At 43.2% G+C, this 25,178-nt stretch overlaps 1 protein-coding gene across 2 annotated transcripts in view; it reads right to left on the bottom strand.

Moving 5' to 3' along the window:
* LOC311513440 (disintegrin and metalloproteinase domain-containing protein 9-like) overlaps positions 1-25,178 on the bottom strand; it is a 49,686-nt gene that overhangs the window by 21,062 nt on the left and 3,446 nt on the right. The window contains exons 2-8 of one of the 2 annotated variants that reach the window (XM_084615278.1): positions 11,424-11,521; positions 10,305-10,369; positions 9,031-9,109; positions 5,730-5,806; positions 4,620-4,809; positions 1,757-1,822; positions 1,142-1,213 (exon numbers count right to left, since the gene is read on the bottom strand). In XM_084615278.1, coding sequence (XP_084471404.1) covers positions 1,142-1,213; positions 1,757-1,822; positions 4,620-4,809; positions 5,730-5,806; positions 9,031-9,109; positions 10,305-10,369; positions 11,424-11,521 — 647 coding nt within the window. Of the gene's footprint in view, positions 1-1,141; positions 1,214-1,756; positions 1,823-4,619; positions 4,810-5,729; positions 5,807-6,791; positions 6,858-9,030; positions 9,110-10,304; positions 10,370-11,423; positions 11,522-25,178 lie in introns of those variants that run through there. The other variant, XM_084615279.1, reaches the window with a different exon arrangement.

Here is a 25,178-nt window from a genome sequence, read left to right on the forward strand (position 1 = left end):
ATTTCAAGATTTCCAGTTATGGAGAATCCACCTCAATCCTTGGTAAATAAATACTACCACCACCTTACAGCTCCCTCTAGCTCCATGGTGAGATGTTGTCAGTTCAACAGTGTCATAAACAATACAGCTAAGGGTAGCATAAAATCCCTCCTTTACCTGTAAGGGATTAAGAAGCTCAAATAAGCTGGTTGGCACCTGACCAAAAGGACCAAATAAGGGAAGAAGATACTTTCAAATCTGGGGGGCCAGGAGGTGGGTTGTTTGTGCTCTCTCTGTTGCACTCTCTTGGGACAGAGAGAGGGACCAGGCAGGAAAAAAACATCTCCTAAACCCGTACCTGAAATAAGCATCTAAGATTACAAAATTTGTAAGTAAAGGCAAGGAAATGCATTAGATTATCTTTTGTTTTAGCCTGTGAATTTTCCCTATGCTAAGAGGGAGGTTTATTCCGGTTTTAGTAACTTTGAAGTTGAGCCTAGAGGGGAAATCTTTTTATAACCCTGTAAAATTACCTTCCATCCTGATTTTACAGAGGTGCTTCTTTTACTTTTTTCTTTATAATAAAGTTCTTCTTTTAAAAACCTGGTTGATTTTAGTGTCCTAAAAATAAAGGGTCTGGTCTGTACTTTTATTAAAGGCAATTGGTTGGTATATTATTCTCAAGCCTCCCCAGGAAAGCGAGTGAAAGGGGTTGAGGGGATATTTTGGGGAAATCGGAACTCCAAGTGGTCCTTTTCCTGAATCTTTGTCTAAATCACTTGGTGGTGGCAGCAATACCGTCCAAAGACAAGAAAGGGATTTGTGCCTTGTGGAAGTTTTTAACCTAAGCTGCCAGAAATGAGCTTAGGGGGTCTTTCATGCAGGTCCCCACATCTGTACTCCAGAGTTCAAAGGGGGGGGAACCCTGACAAACGGTAACTCCAAGGGAGGAGTGCTTCCCACTGAATCATCAACATCACTTCCAATAGGACACTGGATTTCCCTTGTTCATTCACTTACTAACCAGGTCCTGACCCTGCTTAGCAGGATTCTGACAAGATAACAGACCAAGGTGGTCAGTTTATAAAATTAAATACTTAAGTTGCAAGGCTACAACATTCAATAATATTGCCAATTTAGACACAGTATAGCTTTAACTTACACTATCCAGGTAATTTGCTAGATGCACCATCTCTTCTCTCACAGCAGTTTCACTCCTACCCAACAGTTCATACTGCAATATAAAGAGATTTATTAATGGAAATAAGACGTGATTGACATGATTATAAGACACAAGAGGAAGAACAACATATTTTAAGTATTATTGTCAGGCTCCAAGTTTCATGTTTGGAAGATAAAGCCTGGAACTGCTGTCAGAAAAAAAGCACCAGAAGAGGGCAAACTAGTAGGCAGCACATTTACAGATGGAGTCAGATCATCATCTGTTCAAGAGAGGCAGAACAGGAAGGGAAATATTCTCCTTTGACCATTAGGATCCTTGACTGTAAAGCTCTGACCCGCTGAGGTTTTACTGTATATCCTATTTTGCAATGGTAGTAACATTGTATATATTTGAATTGTCTAGGTTATGTCTGGTATTGTCCTTTAATAAATCCATTTGTAATAATGAGGGCTGAAAGAACGTTTTAGTACAAAAAGGTACATTATTACTCTGCCTTAAAACGTTTTATAATTATTTGGGGTGTGGGTGTTTAAGTTACTTCTGAGCCCTCCACCATAAGCAAAGAACTAAGGAAAAACCAATATATAATCCTACCCTTTCTTTGTCCACAACTATGAACAGCTCCACATATCTTGTCTGGGGCAGTATAGCTCTTTTCCTCTGCAAACAGGAAGAAAAAAAACACATTTTCTTTGTAGTCAACAAATTCATCTGTATAAACAAAGTGAGCTCATCCTAATCCATGCTCATATTTCACACTCAGTAAAACAAGTGCTTTACGAATGTAATCATAGAATCATAGAAGATTAGGGTTGGAAGAGACCTCAGAAGGTCAACAAGTCCCACCTGCTGCTCAAAGCAGGACCAACCCCTACTAAACCATCCCAGCCAGGGCTTTGTCAAGCCAGGGCTTAAAAACCTCGAAGGATGGAGATTCCACCACCTTCCTAAGTAACCCATTCCAGTGCTTCACCACCCTTCTAGTGAAATAGTTTTTCCTAATATCCAACCTAGACCTCCCCCACTGCAACTTGAGACCATTGCTCCTTGTTCCGTCATCTACTACCACTGAGAACAGCCGAGCTCCATCCTCTTTGGAACCCCCCCTTCAGGTAGTTGAAGGCTGTTATCAAATCCCCCCTCATGCTTCTTTTCTGCAGACTAAATAATCCCAGTTCCCTCAGCCTCTCCTCGTAAGTCATGTGCCCCAGCCCCCTAATCATTTTCGTTGCCCTCTGCTGGACTCTCTCCAATTTGTCCACATCCTTTCTGTACTGAAGGGCCCAAAACTGGGTGCAATACTCCAGATGTGGCCTCAAATCTCTTCCCTTGATCTGCTGGCAATGCTCCTATTAATGCAGCCCAATATGCCGTTAGCCTTCTTAGCAACAAGGGCACACTGTTGACTCATATCCAGCTTCTCATCCACTGTAATCCCCATGTCCCTTTCTGCAGAACTGCCGCTTAGCCAGTCGGTCCCCAGCCTGTGGCAGAGCATGGAATTCTTCCGTCGTAAGTGCAGATCTCTGCACTTGTCCTTGTTGAACCTCATCAGATTTCTTTTGGCCCAATCCAATTTGTCTAGGTCACTCTGGACCCTATCCCTACCCTCCAGCGTATCTACCTCTCCCCGAAGCTTAGCGTCATCCGCGAACTTGCGGAGGGTGTAATCCATCCCATCATCTAGATCATTAATGAAAATGTTGGCCCCAGGACCAACCCCAGGGCATTCCACTTGATACCAGCTGCCAACTAACATCAAGCCATTGATTGCTACCCATTGAGCCTGCTGATCTAGCCAGCTTTCTATCCACCTTATAGTCCATTCATCCAATCCATACTTTTTTAACTTGCTGGCAAGAATACTGTGGGAGACTGTATCAAAAGCTTCGCTAAAGTCAAGATAGATCATGTCCACCGCTTTCCACATATCCACAGAGCCAGTTATCTCATCATAGAAGGCAATCAGGTTGGTCAGCCATAACTTGCCCTGGGTGAATCCATGCTGACTGTTCCTGATCACCTTCTTCTCCTCCAAGTGCTTCAAAATGGATTCCTTGAGGACCTGCCCCATGATTTTTCCAGGGACTGAGGCTGTAGTTCCCCAGATTCTCCTCCTTCCCTTTTTTTAAAGATGGGCACTATATTTGCCTTTTTCCAATCATCCGGGACCTCCCCCGATCACCACGAGTTTTCAAAGATAATGGCCAACGGCTCCGCAATCACATCAGCCTACTCCCTCAGCATCCTCGGATGCATGCATCCAGCCCAATGGACTTGTGCATGTCCATCTTTTCTAAATAGTCCTTAACCTGTTCTTTCACCGCTGAGGGCTGCTCACCCCTCCCCATACTGTGCTGCCCAGTACAGCAGTCTGGGATCTGAACTTGGCAGATGTGGTCACTAAGTTGCCTCTCCCATTCAGTAAGAGTCCCACACTTTCCCTGACCTTCTTCTTGTTGCTAACATACCTGTAGAAACCCTTGTTACCCTTCACATCCCTTGTTAGCTGCAACTCCAATTGTGCTTTGGCCTTCCTGATTACACCCCTGCATGCTCAAGCAATATTTTTATACTCCTCCCTAGTCATCTGTCCAAGTTTCCACTTCTTGTAAGCTTCCTTTCCGTGTTTAAGCTCACCAAAGATTTCTTTGTTAAGCCAAGCTGGTCACCTGCCATGTTTGCTATTCTTTCTGCACATCCAAAACACACCCAAAAGACAAAGCCAACTAAAAAAACATCATGCAAAGTAATAATTGCTCTGCACATGTTTTTGACTAAAGACTGGCCACATAACCAGTAAGTCCTGCTAAATTTTTAAAGTAAGGGGTTTTTTTTATTCCCATTCATGTTTTTTTAGAAAGGCAACACATATTTCTCTGCAGATTAAGCAGGGAAAATGGCAGTAGCTGTGATAAATACTAACTGTTAGTAGCTGCTAACAAATGCTGTAAAGAGAACAAACATACATGTTTTTCACATGCCTCACACATTTTATCGCTCCCATCTTTTTAGTCAAATTTAAACTAAGTGAAACAAGAAACCCCGAACAAACTTTGTTACACCATTCTCATAACCATCAAAGTAACAGTCCCAGTTTCAGCAAGGCCAATGCCGTTCTAGCTTCTGACACAGAACTCTGTTGATGAGCCTCAATCCGGACAGCCGCATTCCTGCCCTCATCATCCCGTCATGCAGCTCTGTCAACAAACCTCAATCTCTCCTACAGCAACCTTGCTACTTCTTTTGTACGAATACAACCTGGAGGAAACTGTAACCGTTTTGTTCAGATATGAAAGAGCTATGGAGTTCTTACAGCAGGTAGAAAAATGCCTGTCAGAATCCTCAACTGTAGTCACCTCTGAGAGAAACCTGATACACCATTTCTGTCTTATTAGTTGAACAGTCATAAAAGCAATTCCAAATTGCAGTGTAGAGAGGACACTAGAATACTCACTCGCAGCAACTGAGTCATGCTGGGAGGGTGCTCATCCTCTGTGTGTTCTCTTTCAGGGTCTGTGTTGTTAACTCCACACATCATGGGCTCCTTCTTCACATTCTCCATTCGATATATAATGTGTTTGAGGCCAGAGGAGGACTCCATCGGCTCAATTCCATACGTGACATTTTCCACTTGCAGCAGTCCCCTAACAATCGGATGAATACACATTACTGCCAAGCAACTACTAGACTAAATGCAGAGGCTGCCGTTATCCAGACGTTTGGGAAGGATGGAGGAGGGAACAACAAACATATTACAGAAAGAAATATAGAATAAAAGCTTGGCCCCACTCCTATAGACGCTTGTGTGCTGTGCTTAACTTTAAGCATGCAAGCAGCCTCATGACTTCAGTGGAACAACCCACGTGTGTCATATTAAGCATATTCATAAGAGTTTGCAGTATCGGGGCCTGAATCACAGACTCTGAAAACAGAAATGTTTCAGTTCAGTTAATGTTGCCAAAGCAGTAAAGAGCAGTGATGTGAATGTCAATAATAGACAAATCAAGAAAATCCGAAGGGTGCTGAAATTACCTCAAGTCAAAGATTTTTTCAAATTAAAGTTGATCATAAAACACTTTAAGTGTCAAGTCTCAGTAAAATTGCTAATCAAGATTTTATTTAAAAACTCCCTAACACTAAATAATTGCATACAATACAAAAATGATCATTTAAATTAACTTTCTATACAAGGTTGTAAAAATACTAAGAACAGATGCAACAATTCCTGTTGGATTTACTGATGGCTGAACAGTGAAGTCAGTTGTTTTGGAGGGGTGGGGAGAAATTCTGGATTGGAATTTTTGAGGACAAACGGTTATAGTCCCACCAATCAAATAATTTTGTCCTAATCAAAGTATTTGTTCGTTTTGTATCAACAAAAGACTGCAAAAACATGATGGTATTAATTAAACACAATACTCTCATGCAGCCCAGCACCAACAGATGAAATACAGTTTGGCTCAAAACTAATTAAGTCAAAGGGAGAATAATATTCTGTTTCAGAGAACTGAATTATAACAATGCATAGTTGTGATAACTACATACACAAGAAGAGTTCTGTTACCTGAGTCCAAAGCAAGTGCTGACAGTTACGATGGAATCTGGTATCCCCTCCACATATCCCTGATAATGGCAGTGATCCTAAGGGAAAAAATAAAGAAATGAATTATGTATTATTTCTATACATACACAATGCAACTGACTACAACTGCTGCTGCTATTGTTCACCTTGCTGCACTAATGGTAGGAAGAGATCTCCTTCCCTAGCCTGAAGAAATGCGTGCATGGGATGGTACCATACATGTGTTTATCCTCCACATAGGTAAACATGGGGAGTTATTAATCTAAATACCAGGCACTCTAGGACTCTTGTATTATTATTAAACACAATGAAAGCCAGCCTCCTTGTACCATAACTGCAGGTCCATTTCACAGCCCAACAGGACCAGCAATTCAGCACTACTGAATTGTCTAAGGGCACATGTACACTTAAAACACTACAGCAGTGTAGTGACACCACGGTAGCACCTCAGTGTAGACACCACGTACAATTCTCCTGTCAGTGTAGGCAGGGCTTAAATTCATCTGGAGCCATGTGGAGCAGAGCTCCGGTAAAGATTTTCAGCCCCCCTGGAGTTTTCATGGCATGGGGAGGGCTCTGGGAAATACTCTATGAGAATTTAAGCCCTGGGTGTAGGTAATCTACCTCCGCAAGAGGCAGCAGCAGCTAGGTTGATGGAAGAATTCTTCCATCGACCTAGCGCAATCTCCACAGGGACTTTGGTCAGCTTAAATACGCCACTCAGCCGTGTGGATTTTTCACACCCCTGAGCAACATAGTTATGGCAATCTAATTTTCTAGTGCAGACCAGGCTAAATCCCACCCTATTCGCTCGCTTACCTGAACAGTAGCAAATATACTCTTAGGCCTGGCGGCCTCCACTAGAAAATTACATCAGCATAACTACATCACTATGGGGTGCGAAAAATCCATCCTCTAAGCGGAGTGGTTAAGCCAACCTAAGTCCCTGTGTAGACAGCGCTAGGTTGACAGAAGAATTCTTCTGTCAAACTAGATACCACACCTCAAAGAAGTGGATTAGCTACACTGATGGGAGAATCCTACCTGTCAGTGTAAGTAGTGTCTACACCAGTGGTTTTCCATCTATGTCCTCTAGACTCCTTGGGGTCTGCAGATGAGGTCTAACATCTCCACAGGGGCCCGCGTCTCCATCTGAAATTTTTTAGGAGTGTGCAAACGAAAAAAGATTGAAAACCACCTGAAACACTACAGAGGCACAATCACAGTGGCACAGCTGTGCTGCTGTGGAGTTTTAAGATTTTACAGGTCTGTCTACACTGAAGTCTACTCTCCTAATGTATGTTCTAGTATTACTCAACCAGGCTCAGATAAACCGTCTGTGAACAGTCTCTGGACTTGAAGCTGAGTTGTCCAACTTCAACGTTGTTTGTTCTCCCCTTCCCACCCTACCCCCCATAAATATTTTAAGCTCAACCCAGTGAGCAGGGCTTAAATTCTCCCCGAGTATTTCCTGGAGCCCCAGGGCACCGAGACTCCTGCAGGTTTGAAAATATTTACTGGAGCTCCGCTCTGGTCAGCTCCAGCTGAATTTAAGCCCTGCCAGTGAGCCATTCAGCCTTCCAGGAATGAATTTTGCATGATACACCCTTTGGCTTGTTTATAGCTTCTCTCTGGCTAGAGCGAGGTAAACATCTGCTATTACTGCCAATGGACAGACACTCTGTGCTGCCTAAACACGCCTCAACCAGCCCTGACGAGGCACTGTCAGGAAAACAGAACAATGCCAGATGAAAGCCATTATCCACTCAAGCTTGACTTCCAAAGAGATCCCAGGACAAGACACAAAACGATCCATTCTAATGCAGCAATTCCATCCCCTGGGAGTGAAACATGTGGTTTCATAGCCCACTAAATACACAAGATTTACATCACACCCCCATCACAAAAACCCATACAGAAGCATGTCCAACATGCTCTGTACTCTACCTGGCCCGGTTTTGTAAATTATCCTCGGGGGCAAGTACAAGGCAAATGCATTTCATTCTGTGCCACACAGAATGTTCACTGCATTGCAGCTGTAGCTCTAAGGTTCTCTAGCAGACATATTTTTGGAGATCACTGTAGTTGTCAGGCAGCTGAAATCATTTGTTCTTTGGCCTGGTGCCTTACAAAGTTCTTAAAGCATGTAATAATCCCCCAGAGCAACAGGGCTTGTCATAGCCGCTGGCTGAACTAAAGCCTCGCTATAAGCACAAACTGTGTTCCTTCTCAGATTCAAGTACCTGCCTTTCCATAGAAAGGAAAAGGGGGGGAAAAAACCCTAAACACTCAGTTGCTCCATTTCCAAGCAAGAGATACTGTGCATTACACCAGACACACAAACAACAGAGCAGACTTATTTTAAACAAGGGGAGGGTGGAGAAAGTAAAATGTGCATATATTTGTTATGACATGAGGCACCATTTGTGTTTGTTCCATGAAACCAGTTAATCATTCTTTGAAAATGTAATGTCTAATGGCCATGTGGTGAAGCAAGGGGGGTGGAAGCTGTCGCAGCAGCAGCTTGCCCGTATGGGGAGAAGAGTTGTGCACACTTTTTCTAGTTAAGCAGTTCTGATTATAATCCAGGGACCACTAGTGCTATAGGATCCCAAACATTTAATGATCCAAGCAGTTGGGGGAGGAGTATGGCTAAGAGGGAGACGGTCCATGGAAGTCATTATATTCTATATCTGGTTTTATACTGCGTCAAAATGCCATAAAGAGTTGTATCTGAGAGTCACTAAAGTGAACCCCCAACAGGGTGTTTTGCCCCCCTTGATTGCTCTGACACCTGACAGACAGGACTAGCGCCCTGCAAGGGGAGGTGGCATTCAGCGAACAATAGAAATATTACGTTGCTCTTGTATTTACAGTTTTGAAACACCAGTATAACCAGAATATAATCAGAAAAGACGCTCAGTGGCTAATCAAAACAACTATTTCCTTTTTTAATTAAAAAAATTAAGATTTAAAAAAAAAACCCACACACAAACAGGAAAAATTCAGTTTTTTAAATAAAACATGAGCGCACACCCACCCACCCGCCTACCCTCCCGCCCATCACAGAAAAGTGTGATTTTTCTACTGTTACGTGCAAGCGGCCAAATTCAAGGCATCTTCCCAGATGAGGAGTGAAATGCGTTGTGCATTTTACAGATTAGAACCTACTCCTTTAGAAGACGCTCCAGTCAGTTTCGTAATACATTACTCTTTAGTAATGCAGCTGTATGAAGTTCTAATCGCCCTGCTTCAACAAGGACACAAAAGAAAGAAAACCCACCTGCATGTCCGGATTTTCAGACTGCAACTTCCCTTCCTCGCTGTAGGTATACACTGTGAAATCTTTGGGTAAAAATTCTCTGAAAAAAGGAGGGGAGGGGAGAAATACAAAAATGTTGATGCAACAAGAAAACAAAGATCCTCATCAATAGTGGCAGTATTGAAAAATCTGTATTGAAATAAGGAAACTGATATAAAAAAAAACAAACCCACGAACCATTGAGGAATTATGCAGTTACTAGGATCTATTCCTCTATGTAACTATACTATGGCAAAACTCAAGGTACTGAAATAGGATATTTAATGCAAGAATCTACCACCTCCTCAGGGATGAAACACAAAAAGACAAGAGGAAACATCAAAACAGAGCTAAATGCTCACTAGCTGGAAGGCAGGGAATAGAAAAGTGCAGCAGTCAGAGGCCAACTGGCTGCAGCTGGCTTCTCTATCTCCAGTTTTGGAGGAAAGCATATTGGGAAATATTTTTTTAAAGGGTGACCCAGTACTGAATTCAGAGATGGCCAAGCAGCCAGAAAGCAGAGAAGTCAAATTCCCATGCTTCTGAGGACCAGGGATCTGATGAATGACAGCCCGAGACCCCACAGCCTAGTGAATTTGACCACATTGTCTCTTTTGTTTATTATTACAACATGTTGATTATGAGGAAGATCAACTTTAAAAAAAACACACTTTTGACTGATTTTAACCTATTGTTATTACTAGTAACCCTTAAAAATCACTGTACAAGGACTAGAGAAAAAAAAATCTCTATGTTCAGTGTGTGTTTACTCTGAACATTATAGCATTGTGTGTATAGCCAGATTCCTCATTTGTGTGGACCTTTAGCACAGCAACTAGGGAGAGAATTTAAAAATAAAACTGCAGAAGTCACAAGCCAGCAGCTAAAAAAGGTAGGTGTTTTGTTTGTTTCTTTGAAGTGAGATCATGTCCTTTTAATCCCTGCCCAGATCCCTTTTGGGCAAGTCACTTCCTGTACTTGAGACTGATCATCAAAGCAGCTCAGAAAAATGTTTAGTTGGTACCCTACTGTGGGGAGATGGGAGGGAGGGAGAGTTAGTCCACTTTCAACTGTTTTCCTTTACAGGTTTAACAGAGCCAGTGTGCAAACACCACCTCCAGGACTGAAAACAGCATGTTACCTGGAAACAGCATCCAGAACTGGAAACAGCATGTACAAATCTAATGCAGTTGATAGGAAGTGAATAATCCCAGGGCAGAGTTACCAGAAGTCAGAGGGAAAGACGAGTCACTTACTTGTTTTTTTCTAGGTGAATTATATGTTTCCTTCCCTCTACGTGAATGACATATGACACCTTGTCCTGAGCACAAAAAAGAGAACACTTACACATTGTACTAACAAAAACACTCTCTCAGCCATCATCCAAACCCTGGGGTAAACATCACCCACATGCCCAGTTACTCTATATGTGCCACTAATGTCACCGCCATCAGCCCTGCCATTAAGACCTTATATTCAACTGCTATAACTCAGCCGTGAGGGTTTACTTAAGGTCATCACTATGCACGTTCATTCTTAGTTCAGATACATTTAGTTCCCAAACACCCGTGAGGCAAATTACTGCCTGCCTTGGCCATTTCTACACCCACAAAACCCAAGGGACTAAGCTAATAAAGAAATTCCCATTCTTTTTCATTTTGCTGATTTCAGACTGCAGGCATAAACAAAATACCGGTGATCCTATTATGTCACATGACACTCCAGACACAAATCCCAGCGTGGTTCTAACTCACTCATTTCAAAATTAGCTTTCTGCGTTTAATTATTCCACCAATAGCATGATCCTAAGTCTCCTGGAAAGAAGCTTAGTGCTTTTCATATAATCTCCTCAGCTGGGAAAGGACAATGTGGTTTTTATTACTGCATCCTTCCGCATGTATGTTCTGGTCATTCATGGCCTATTCTCTCCACTGCCTGGTACTATCCCAGTAGGTTTGGATTTGTTTATTTAAAGGGACAGTTCAAATTCACTTGTGACTACATTAATTATCTCAACATGAGCAAGCACTGGCTTACCACCGCAGTCAGCTGCAAGTCATCTGTGATACAGCATCATGCTGTGGTCACAGAAATCCTGTTAATCCCAACAAAGTGACAGTCAGTTTAAGCCTCGAGTGCCTTAAAGTGCACAGACTCTGTCCTACTCTGGGCAAGTTACATGGCTTGATGGGTCTACAACACACTAACCACCATCATCTGAAAGCCAGCACAATGTCTTCCATATGTTGTGGGAGGCTGAATACTTGAAATCATTTGCAGTTACATTGTTCAGGGGATGGACTAACTGAATTTAGAGCCAACTTTAGACGAACCTGATTCAGAAGCAGAGAATGATTTTAAACACTTCCAAGTACCTGTACTGAGGAGGAATTGGAGGCCGCTCGCTGCTCTCTTGTTAACCTCTGTGGATGTATAATTTCATAGGAAGACAAATGAGAGGTCTGCTGGAAACCTAAAAAAGAAAAAGCAAATGCCACCACATTCATGTCACTAAGGAAATAAAACAGACAGACCATGCTCGTGGAACAAAACAACTTCTCTTTGAAAGAATGGTCCACGGGTTAAGGTGCAAGTTTGGGATTTGAGAGACCCAGATTCAATTCCCTACTCTGCCACAGACTCCCAGAGTGACCTAATACAAGTCACTTAGCCTCTCTGTGCCTCAGTTATCCATTGGTAGAATTAGGACAATAGCACTGCCCTACCTCTCCTGGGTGTTAAGAGGATAGACACATTGTTAGGTGTTCAGATACTACAGTAATGGGAGCCATATAAGTACTGTAATAAATGAAGTGGGGGATAGCTCCCTTTTATGAACACCCAGCCAGCCAGTTAGCTGTAAAATCCCTCTTGATGTCTGTTCTCTGCTTGCTTTACCTGTAAAAGGTTAACAAACCCACAGGTAAAAGAAAAGGAGTGGGCACCTGACCAAAAGAGCCAATGGGAAGGCTAGAATTTTTTAAAATGGGGAAAGAAACTTGTCATGTTAAAAGAACAGGAGTACCTGTGGCACCTTAGAGACTAACAAATTTATCTGAGCATAAGCTTTCATGAGCTACAGCTCACTTCATTGGATGCATGCAGTGGAAAATACAGTGGGGAGATTTTATATACATAGAGAACATGAAACAATGGGCGTTACCATGCACTCTGTAACAAGAGTGATCAAGTAAGGTGAGCTATTACCAGCAGGAGAGCGGATGGGGGGGCGGGGGGAGGAGGAGAACCTTTTGTAGTGATAATCAAGGTGCGCCATTTCCAGCAGTTGACAAGAACGTCTGAGGAAGAGCGGGGGGTGGGGGAGGGACACATGGGGAAATAGGTTTCAGAGTAGCAGCCATGTTAGTCTGTATCCGCAAAAAGAAAAGGAGTACTTGTGGCACCCTAGCAAAATACCAAATTTATTTTAGCATAAGCTTTCCTGAGCTACAGCTCACTTCATCGGACGCTCAAAAAAATTTGTTAGTCTCTAAGGTGCCAAAAGTACTCCTTTTCTTTTTTCATGGGGAAATAGTTTTACTTTGTGTAATGACCCATCCACTCCCAGTCTCTATTCAAGCCTAAGTTAATTGTATCCAGTTTGCAAATTAATTCCAATTGAGCAGTCTCTCCTTGGAGTCTGGTTTTGAAGTTTTTTTGTTGAAGAATTGCCGCTTTTAGGTCTGTAATCAAGTGACCAGAGAGATTGAAGTGTTCTCCAACTGGTTTTTGAATGTTATCATTCTTGACATCTGATTTGTGTCCATTTAGTCTTTTACATAGAGACTGTCTGATTTGGCCAATGTACATGGCAGAGGGGCATTGCTGGCACATGATGGCATAGATCACATTGGTAGATGTGCAGGTGAACGAGCCCCTGATAGTGTGGCTGATGTGATTAGGCCCTATGATGGTGTCTCCTGAATAGATATGTGGACACAGTTGGCAACGGGCTTTGTTGCAAGGATAGGTTCCTGGGTTAGTGGTTCTGTTGTGTGGCGTGTGGTTGCTGGTGAGTATTTGCTTCACGTTGGGGGGCTGTCTGTAAGCAAGGACTGCCCTGTCTCCCAAGATCTGTGAGACTGATGGGTCGTCCTTCAGGATAGGTTGTAGATCCTTGATGATATATTGGAAAGGTTTTAGTTGGGGGCTGAAGGTGATGGCTAGTTGCGTTCTGTTATTTTCTTTGTTGGGCCTGTCCTGTAGTAGGTAACTTCTGGGTACTCTTCTGGCTCTGTCAATCTGTTTCTTCACTTCAGCAGGTGGGTACTGTAGTTGTAAGAATGCTTGATAGAGATCTTGTAGGTGTTTGTCTCTGTCTGAGGGGTTGGAGCAAATGCGGTTGTATCGCAGAGCTTGGCTGTAGACGATGGATCGTGTGGTGTGGTCTGGATGAAAGCTGGAGGCATGTAGGTAGGCATAGCGGTCAGTAGGTTTCCGGTATAGGGTGGTGTTTATGTGACCATCGCTTATTAGCACCGTAGTGTCCAGGAAAGTGGATCTCTTGTGTGGACTGGTCCAGGCTGAGGTTGATGGTGGGATGGAAATTGTTGAAATCATGGTGGAATTCCTCAAGGGCTTCTTTTCCATGGGGCCAGATGATGATGATGTCATCAATATAGCGCAAGTAGAGTAGGGGCATTAGGGGACGAGAGCTGAGGAAGCATTGTTCTAAGTCAGCCATAAAAATGTTGGCATACTGTGGGGCCATGCGGGTACCCATAGCAGTGCCGCTGATTTGAAGGTATACATTGTCTCCAAATGTGAAATAGTTATGGGTGAGGACAAAGTCACAAAGTTCAGCCACCAGGTTAGCCGTGACATTATCGGGGATAGTGTTCTTGACGGCTTGTAGTCCATCTTTGTGTGGAATGTTGGTGTCGAGGGCTTCTACATCCATAGTGGCCAGGATGGTGTTTTCAGGAAGATCACCGATGGATTGTAGTTTCCTCAGGAAGTCAGTGGTGTCTCGAAGATAGCTGGGAGTGCTGGTAGTGAAGGACCTCAGGAGGGAGTCTACATAGCCAGACAATCCTGCTGTCAGGGTGCCAACTGCTGGAAATGGCCCACCTTGATTATCATTACAAAAGGTCCGTCCGTCCGTCCCCCCGCTCTCCTGCTGGTAATAGCTCACCTTACCTGATCACTCTCATTACCGTGTATATGGTGACACCCTTTGTTTCATGTTCTCTGTGTATATAAATCTCCCCACTGTATTTTCCACTGAATGCATCCGATGAAGTGAGCTGTAGCTCACGAAAGCTTATGCTCAAATAAATTTGTTCGTCTCTAAGGTGCCACAAGTCCTCCTTTTCTTTTTGCGGATACAGACTAACAGGGCTGCTACTCTGAAACTTGTCATGTTAAGTATCCTCACACCTTTTTGTCAACTGTCTAAATGGGCCATCTTGATTATCACTACAAAAGTTTTTTTCTCCTGTTGATAATAGCTCATCTTAATTAATTAGCCTCTTACAGTTGGTATGGCTAATTCCACCTTTTCATGTTCTCTGTATGTATATTTATATCTTCTTACTATATATTCCATTCTATGCATCCGATGAAGTGGGCTGTAGCCCACGAAAGCTTATGCTCAAATAAATTTGTTAAGTCTCTGAGGTCTCCAAGGTGCCACAAGTTCTCCTTTTCTTTTTAAGGTGCCACAAGTACTCCTGTTCTTTTTGTCCTTTCTCCGTTGTTCTCTGGAGAAGCAGGGACAGTGCAGCAACGCCATAAGCAGTAATGCTGTGTAAAGTTCGAACCAGGTATGAAAAATTATCTTCCATACCTAGAAGGAATCATTTGGATAGGTCACGTTTAGATAAACGCGATCAGGTTTATTCTGGCTTGTGGATCTCCTCTGTGCTAATCCCAGATGCTTTTGTTTGCTTGTAACCTTGAAGCTGAACCCCCAAGAAAGCTATTTTGGGTTCTTAATTTTGGGGATTGCTCTTTTAAAATCTAGCAACAGTCTAAGTTCCAGATGTATTTTTTTTCTTTTTGTTTTAATAAAATTTATCTTTTTTAAGAAGGATTTGGATTTTTGTGTCCTAAGAGGTTTGTGCATATGCTGTTTGATTAGCTGGTGGCCACAGCTAATTTCCTTTGTTTTCTTTCACAGCTCTTCCCCTGAAGGGGCATGAAAGGGCTTGAGGGTTCCCCACAGGGAGGAATTCCCAAGTGTTCCGGATCCAAGGAGGGGTTTTTTTGCATTTGGATGGTGGCAGCATTTACCAAGCCCAGGTCAGAGAGAAGCTGTAACCTTGGGAGTTTAATACAAGCCTGGAGTGGCAAGTATTAATTTTTAGAATCCTTGCTGGCCCCCACTTTCTGCACTTGGAGTGACAGAGTGGGTATTCAGCCTTGACAAGTACCTATGATAAATCTGGAACCAGATTGACTCTTATAACTGGCTTTCTATCTAAGACCCTTTATTTTTAAATTGATACAAAGGTATCAACAACTGACAGCATACTTAATATCAGGTATGGTATCTTCTTCATACAGATATAGGATACTATCCAACCTTATGCATCAAAGAGGGACAAACTAGGAAGCTTATACTCAGCATTTAATGGAGAGGAAGAAAATAAATTCTGCCAACCAGCCTATTGTTCATGAAAGTATTGTACTACCAAGGCAGCAACATATCTTTAAAGAGATCAACCCCCTTCTGAAGAGGGTGCTTCTGACAAGTGCAGGGGAGCACAGGTCAGAACACCACCCAGCCAGATAAAAACTTTCAGGCCACAAAATGACTTCCAAATACGCAACTGCCACAAAATACAGTGATCACCTGAGAAGTGGACAGTAATAAACTAAGTTATCCAGACTGTTTCAAATAAGAAGCTCATTCAAGACTTGACAATCCGCGATAGTCTCTTAAAATACAAACAACACCTTACACCTTTCATCATGTTTCAAAGCACTATACAGAGGCATCAGTATCATTAGCCCCATTATGACATGTGGGGAAAATGAGGCACAAAGAGGGGTAGGAACTTGCCCAAGGTCACCCAGCAGACCAGTGGCAGAGCTGGGAATGGAACCCCCCCCAACTCCTGAATCCACGTCCAATGGTCTTTCCACTAGGCCACACTGCCTCCCTAGATTATACTAGAGAGGCTCCTAAAACCTACTTTTCTCCCTCCCCATGGTGTAGCAGCAGCAAACCCAGGCAACAAGTCCTACAAAATTCAGCAATGCCAGTCAAAGCTTTTACATGTTAAAGGCTGTTAAAGCACAGTAAGTCACGAAAGGGCATTTTAAGGACTTACTGAATGCATGCAATATATAATGAAGACGTAGTCTCTTTCATAAGAGAGTCTAGCATAGAATATTGTTGTTACATACAGGATTTATACCAAAAAAAAAAAAAAAAGGAGTACTTGTGGCACCTTAGAGACTAATTTATTTGCGCATAAGCTTTCGTGAGCTACAGCTCACTTCAGCATCCGATGAAGTGAGCTGTAGCTCACGAAAGCTTATGCTCAAATAAATTTGTAAGTCTCTAAGGTCCCACAAGTCCTCCTTTTCTTTTTGCGGATACAGACTAACATGGCTGCTACTCTCAAACCAGGATTTATACAGGCCCGCCAGCAACATGATGCAGATGCTTCCTGATAAGGACTGCTGGACAACTGAGCTGTTTAAGGAGAATCAGTTACACACCAGTTGTGGGATAAAATGCTTCTAATGCATTTACACTATAAAATAAGGTAGCACATGTGGGTTTATGATCAGCCAAAAAAAAAAAACAGGGTCTGTGCTTAAGCCAATAGCCACTCCCCTTGGAAAAAGAAAAGGAGTACTTGTGGCACCTTAGAGACTAACCAATTTATTTGTGCATAAGCTTTCGTGAGCTACAGCTCACTTCAGCATCCGATGAAGTGAGCTGTAGCTCACGAAAGCTCATGCTCAAATAAATTGGTTAGTCTCTGAGGTGCCACAAGTACTCCTTTTCTTTTTGCGAATACAGACTAACACGGCTGTTACTCTGAAACCTCCCCTTGGAAAGATGGTTATGGGAGCTACAAAGGGTTTTAAGTACAACAGATTTTACTGGCATATAACGGTGGAATCAATGAGCTCACCAGAAGGGCACAAGCTTTAAAACCTAAAATAAAGAGGGAGGGAAATACTTCTATTTCCTGTAACAATTTCCAAAACTACATTGCAGTTCTTGTAGTTTATCATCACTGAGGATATTCCACAAGCTACAGTCCAACTGGAGCTCACACTAGCTGTTTGCCACAATGGGAGGAAAAGGGATAGAGCAGCTATTTACCAATACACAGCACTTATTTTAAAGCAGCAGCTCAGCTTTGAAGAACAACTCCACTTTCTACGACAGATGTATTTACTGCTTTGTACGTCACACTTTGGGTCATCACCATGACTTAAGCACTCTCCCACTGGAGGCCTGCTCCATCACTTGAGAGTAGGCTGGAATTTTCAAAAGGCATCTAACAGAGTTTGAAATTCAATGGGACTTGGGTCACCAACTCTTTAGGCTCCTTTAAAAATACCATCCCTCATCGTCGTCAGTGCAAGCAAACTGCACTGAAATTTAAACATCTGGGGGCGCTCTTTGCTTGGCCACTTGCTGCAGGGATTTTGAGGAAGCTGGGTGAGACAGTCTCTCCAACAGGGATTTGCATTAAAATAAGCCAAAACATGTCAAGTTATTAAAGCACCATGCCAGTTTAACAGTGCCTCTCCATGCTAATACTGCACACACGTCCCAAAAAAACCTTTTATTCCAAGCACTGCTGTCCTGTGGTCCAGCTGATGGAGCTCAGCAGGTACGGTCCTTTAAGAGGACAGCAAATTTTTAACTCTGGAGTACCTTTCCAGTTCAAGTATTTGGCTCTGAACAAATAACAGTCAGTTTGGGGGGTCAGGGTCCATGTGTGTTATACACAGACTAGTAACATTTTGCATTGACAACACTGCCTTGTGTCACCATGGCTACTCTCTAGATCTAAGTTGGGTTCCCCTGAGACTGCTCTTGATTCAGCACAAGTGTCCCTGTAGAATTATGAGGCCCTTCACACTTGAGCTATGTCTTCACTGACAAACAAGTTGTGGTTTTATCATGGCAGCAGCAATCCTGCTGTCAAAGCATACTGGAGACAAGGCTCTGTAGTTTTACCATGAAGTAAACTAGGTGAAATCCATCACAGACAAAGGATATAGGGTTCAGCCTCCCTAAGTACTTTACAGTAAAAGCTACAGGTGCCTTGTCTCCACTTGGTTATCTCATTATAAAATCCTAAGGCATGTCAGTTCTCATTAAAACCAAGAAGGCTTTTTGTCAGTGAAGAAAAAAGTTTGTGAGAGTTTTTCTTAATAGTAGATTCCTGCACCAGTCCTGCTGTTCTCTGACTGCTCAGAGCACTCCGCACTATACAGACAGAGAAGGACATGGATCTCTCCTTCAGGGAGCTCTGTCTATATTAACTTATGCACCACAGTTCAGACATTTCCGACACAAGACAGGGGGGAAATCAACTTACCCATGGTGCAGCTTTGTGCTTCTCTCTAGTGTATCGTTGTTGAAAGGGTTGACAAAAAGGAGGGCACCCTTACTATGAGATACTTAGCTCTGCCTTGCAAACCTAGAAAGGAACTGTACCATATGTTTAATAATGGATACTTCACTGAGAAGAAAGACACGAACATAAACCACCCCCAGTTTTAAACCAGAGAGTTTATCCAAGTCTGTTTTGCCCACACAAAATGATACTCTGCATGTCTTTGGCCTTTTTAAAGTGCTCTCAGATAGATGGGTTCTTGCCTCTCTGTACAATGGCAACTAGTTAAGTGCTAAATTAAACTTTGGCTTCCATGGCCCAGCCCATCTTGTACTCCTCTCAGTGTGTTGACGGAGTTTGGCTTCAGGCAGAGAATAGCTGAATACATCTCTCAGTGGACTGTCTGCAGTTGGCTCGGCCCCTCATGAGAGAAGAGATCTGAATATGAGGGACTAATCTCAGAACCAGGACTCCAGTCCCCACAATGCAACACCTCAAACTGCCACTAGACTGACAGGCCAATCCAAATCACATTTGTGATACTGCCATTAATAATAAAATCTAGCTCATATATAGCACCTCTCATCAGCAGATCTCAAAGCCCTTTCAAAAGAGGTCAGTATCATTATCCCCATTCTACAGATGGGGAAACTGAGGCACAGAGAATTGAAGTGACTTGCTCAAGGTCACCCAGCAGGTCAGTGGCAGAGCGAGGAACAGAACCAGGTCTCTCAAGTCTCAATTCAGAGGTTTTAAACATTACCAGAATCCCATCTTATTCTACAATACTGTATTCTGGAAGCTAACTCTCCACTGTACTGTGATCTTGTGAACAAAGTGCTGGTTAAATTTGCCATCAGTAAGACCCTACATAACTCCAGCCCTGGCTATGTATTTGTCTACAGCACCATTCACCCTCTCTGCTGTCAGCAATGCCAATCTAGATACCCCCATTCATCTACTTTTCCCCACAGACTCGTCCATGCATTCTTTTACTGCTCTCCCTAAGCCAGAGACACCCTCCCAGCTCCAATCCACTGAGCCACCCTTTCACATCTCTCCTTAAGATTCAGTTTTTCTCCAGTGCTCATGAGAGGGGACCCAATAAATCAGCAGTATATTTATTGGTTTATAAAGTCTTCAAATGTGCACACATCTAAACTGAGCCACCACATGATCCTGATACAGTAGCCCTTATGGAAATACAGCTACACTTCCTCATCCCCTCCTCTTTTCCTATATTTATAGGCTTGCTCATGTCTAGATGTATTGGCTTTAAGCTCTCTGGTTTTGTTTCCGCAAGGCATCTCGCACATCTTTGGGCACAGTTACAAAACTAAAACTTACAGTGATCTACAGAGGTACTGAAAAACAAGTCCACACAAAAGAAGACCTGCTTTGCCTATCTTAGGTGGCAAACAGCATCTGGAAGACTCTTCATAGCCCTGAAAAGCTAATCATTTTACTCACCAATAACTGGGCTTATGCCCAGAATTAGTTTTAAGGACCAGACAGGTTCTGTATTGACACTGCTGCAGTGACAAATAAAGACTGGAGCCCCAGGCACTTTTCCACCAACAATATCTAACGAAAAGCAACTAGAGTATTTTCAGTTCCGGTCTCCCACACCCTGCTATCCACTCAGAGAGTATCAAATCACGCTAGCGAAGTGTAGCCACTCACAGAGCTACACCACTTCTTGGGGAAAAGGAAGGTGTAATGCATGTACTGCAGTAAAACACTCTTTAGTTACTCTGATTTATTGATTGGAGGATATGCCAGAAGACTACAACCCAAGCTCACAATAGCCCTTGTTCATAAAGTCTAGAGAGGGTAAAGAACATCTGACAGTCACATCCTCAGGCAGAAGATAACAGAGGGAAGGGCCACTTCCTTCCCTGGGATAAGCCACCACAATCTACGCTCTCACAAGTGACAACTCCCCACTTGCCATTTCTAGCACTTCCATTTGCAATTGCAGAGGGATTCTTCTTCACATCCTGTCCCAGATTTTTGTAAATAATTACTGTCCACTGTTAAACAGCTTCCATATCCCACACGAAGAGGTGGCTGCATTTGAGTGGTGGGTGAAGGGAACCCCATATACTTTGTGGAACATTTTCGGACTCCTTCAGGATAAAACATTAAGATTCCATTAAACATGGCAGATTTCACAAAGCTGCATGCTATGCTGAAGGCACACAGAACTGAAAGATGAGGGATTGAAACAACGAGCAGAGCTAGAGTAACTGAAGGACGTAGGTGGACATCCGACTCTCGTGGGAAGCTGCATCTCAATGGATCTGGAAGACGAGGAGGCAGCGATAAGAAAAGGATGATATAATTTTCTACTACATATCCCAACAGGCACTTCTCTCCCCTCACCTTCTGTTCTCCTTCCTCCCCACGTCACTCCCCAATTTGGAAACGTACCTTACATACACTGCACTAACCTTCTCTCCCCTTTCTACTTTGAAAGGCGTGTATTTTCTGTACAGTCTGTCATAAGAAGTTACGTTCTCTCATTCCTGTCTAGCAGAATGCTTACTATCAAAATGTAAAATTAAAAAAGCAAAAAACTGTTTTCAAACAATTGTCCAAAAATAAATAAATTGAAAATCTCTTAGAAAAGACATATTATAGGTGTTATGATGATACTCTCTAATATAGCCCACGAAAGCTTATGCTCAAATAAATTTGTTAGTCTCTAAGGTGCCACAAGTACTCCTGGTCTTTTTTCTCTAATATGGTAACACCCTGTTACATAGAAAGATATGATTACTGTATTCCTGTATGTCTCTTTAAACAAAAGAACAGTTGTAACTATTGTTTTGTTTCTGATATTTACACAGCAAAGATATGTAAACTCGTTAAAAACTTTCTAAATTTAAAAAAAGTTAAAAAGATAAAATATTGATGTTTAATTAAATCAAAGGATCCTACTTTTTGGAGGACAGCTTGACATGAACTTTACATAAATTTGCATTAGACTGCTTCTACGCTCCTCCTTCAATATGCATTTCCTCCCACCACCCCCCACCCCAAACCCAGTTTACTCAGTATTCCCCATTTGGTTTTAAAGGCTCAATCCAATAAGAGACAAAAAAATACACATATCCACCACTATGTACAAGATTACCAGAGTTTATATGGCAGGAATCTCCTCAGGAAACAAAAACCAACTCTGGACTTGCTGAAAAAGTGAAGCATTTAATCCCGAGGCAACCCCTGAACAAAAGAGTTGATTCTAGCACATACAGCCATCGCATTTACTCAAATACTTATAAAGAGTCTGACTAGCTACTATCTGAATTCCCCATACAACATTTCATCCACATTTAACAGTCCTAGACTGGGCACTAGATTCCAGGGATTTAAAATTCAGTCAGGAAAATAAATTAAGAAAGCAACTGTTTCATATATAAGAGGACTGTGAAAGGGTAGAACTACGTTTATACTCTCTCCAATGTAAGTGATTTTACGGATAATTTTCTTATTTTTTTATAAAGCATCATAATTTGATTGTCTGCAGCACATTTTGCAGTCATCTGCAGCACTGCCTCTGTATTCTTCTAATGATGTTGCTTCCTGCCATTGGATCAGGCTGTTCTCTCTAGTCCAGGGGAGGGCAAACTATGGCCCGCAGGCCAAATCCAGCCCATCAGGGCTTCCAATCTTGCTCCCAGGATTGCCAGCCCTTCCTGCCCTGGCCCCGCGCCGCTCCCGGAAGTGGCCAGCATGTCTGGCAGTGGCTCCTGGGGGTGGGGCGGGGCAGGCAGCTCTGCCGCACGCTGCCATCGCCTGTGGGTACCATCCCCGAAGCTCCCATTGGCGGCGGTTCCCCATTCCTGGCCAATGGGAGCTGTGGGGGGCAGTGCCCGAGGGCTGTGCACGGAGCCCTCTATCCCCCGCTCCCCAGGGGACGCAAGGACGTGGTGCTGGCTGTTTCCAAGAGCAGCGCGGGGCAAGGGCAGGCAGGGAGCCCCGCTCTGCTCCACTGCCACCCCGGAGCCGCTCAAGGTAAGCGGCGTCAGGCTGGAGCCCACACCCCCCCTGCAACCCAACCCCCTTCCCTGAGACCCCTAGCCCCCCTGCACCCCAATCCCCTCCCACACTCTGCACCCCCTTCTGCACCCCAACCCCCTGCCCTGAGCCCCCTGCTGCACCCCAACCCCCTGCCCTGAGCCCCTTCCTGCACACCACACCCCCTCCGACAGCCTGCACTCCCTCCCGCACCCCAACCCCATGCCCCAGACCTACATTCATGGCCCTTCATACAATTTCCCCACCCAGATGTGGCCCTCGGACCAAAACATTTCCCCACCCCGGTCTAGTCATTTGTACCACACTCCTCCTCATATCTAACCACCTGTTTTGGTCATTCTTTCTTAAGTGTAATTTCAGTTGTGACCACATTCACAAGCAGCTGCACCCATTGCAATTATTTTGTCTCATTAATATTATCCTAATGACTTTTTCAATTAACCCGGCTCCAATTGCCAAGTGGAAGGTGTGGGAGGGGAAGGTGAGTCACAAGAGGAACTTTGCAAGTGGTCCACTGTGTGTGAAAGTCTGAGAACCATTAAAATATAGCACACAATCACAGAAGCCCTGTACAGTTTTAAGGCAGCATTTTAAGTAGTTAGGGCCCTTTCTGCTCCAGCAAGAGGATCTGTAGATGATAACTAGTATCATATGACTTCTCCCACCCCAGCCTTTACAACCTAAACACATTTACAGATCTTTCCATGGTTTAATTGCAATCAGAACTACAACACAGCATCATATAGTCTGTGTCTACATTAGAAGATATGCCCTGATTGTGATACATTGCCAGTGACTCCCAACTCCTCCCCCGTTCCCTTCAAGTGGTGTTAAAGACCCTGGTGTGAACAAAAAGTCAGCTCAAGCTTTGTTACGATGGGCAACAAACTAGCAGTTAAAACCAGATCGTTTTCCTAGCATAGGTCACACCAACTGTGTGATCCATTAGTTCAGGCTGCTGCTAGCCAAATCAGAGCAATAAAGGCACGTAAAAAACTCACCCCACCTCTCTAAACAAAGAGATCAATGGATGCAGAGATTCTGTCACTGAGAGAAGACCCTACTCCTGGCAGCATCCCTGGATCCAGCAATGCAGCGGAAGGACCAGCAATAACTGTACTGCGTGACTCATGCACAGGGCTCCCCTTTTCCTGGGAACTTTTGGCTCTTGCTGTGTGGATTTATGTATTTAACTCTGGGTGGGTATATCACCACCTCTTAAAGGGAGAGAAGAGACTAGACTTTGACTCCAGCTGATTTTGCTTGCTCCTTCGCATGGTTATTATGAACTTTACTACACAGAAGACTTCCATTAATACTGCAGCAACTGGGTTTCCCTACTTCAAAGTATCCTACTGAATTTCCAATTCACAATACTGAGCCTTCTGGGAGAAAAAAATGTCACATGGAAGCACATGGAAAAAACAAACAGCGTTGTTCAGGTGTGCATTGGACTTGCTGTGGGAGTACCTCCAACCCAGGAATTAGCTCATTTACCATAAACTTGAATGACTCAGATGCACAATAAATTAAACCTAGCAACTCAGAAAACATCACAATTAGCAATAATAATGAGTTCTAACCTACTCATGATTATTAAAACATTTATAAAAAGATACCTATTACTGTAGTATCTGGGTGCATTAAATACTTAGAAATATAATTAATTACAGTGAGTAACAGGAAAGGTGAACTGCACAATTCATTTTATGCTCATGCACAACAATCTTTTCGGTCAACAACATTAAAGCACTGTGGGGGCGGGGAAGGGGAGAGACCTTAGAATTTTACTGCATTCGAGGCCTTCTATGGGATTAGAATACAAAGAGTGTACTTCACGGCAGAAGCAAGTTTTCATCTTTCATGGCTTTGGGGAAATTAAGATGTTTCAGCTTTGTTTTGAAGATATTGCTTGGGCTCACTTATGTATTATTTAGAGATTAATACAAACCACGTCCTCCTTAATGCAAATGCCAAGCTGTGTGGGAGAGCTGTACACAATCTAGGATGCAGACCCAGAATGCTGAGAGTTTAACCAGTGTTGTTGAGGAGCCTACGTGTCTCTTGGTCTTCAGCAAATGTGCGATCAGTCTACAGAAATGCACGTAGCATGCAGGACGGTGGTTTGTGCGGAACAAGTCTACCACCAAAGATCCGCCCGTTTCATTTAAAGTCACCATTTCCTGCAGCCATTCTGATCCTCAAAGCTCATACTTCATAGGCTAGACTGTGCCTAACACTTATGCTGTGCTGCTCTATCTTCAAAGCACCATAGAAACAAGTCAGGCTCTCCCCGTGCCAGAAAGAGATTCCTCATTGTCCCGCCCTCAAACTTTAATTTTTTTTATCCTAGACCAGAAATCTAGGGAGTCTTCCCTGACCCGAAACTTTCTTATTTCTTGCAGTATTTTCCCTGGTCTACTCATGTCTTCCTCCTTCAGAAATAATGCTAGAATCCATCTTTACCTCACTCCTGCTGAAATCCTGATCCATGCCTTAAATGGTAATAGTCTAGATGGTGTACCATGCCTGCTTCTGGCCTTTCTTAAT

This window comes from Lepidochelys olivacea, assembly GCF_965140295.1.
Source record: "Lepidochelys olivacea isolate rLepOli2 genome assembly, chromosome: 26".
In the NCBI taxonomy this organism is placed as follows: Eukaryota; Metazoa; Chordata; order Testudines; family Cheloniidae; genus Lepidochelys; species Lepidochelys olivacea.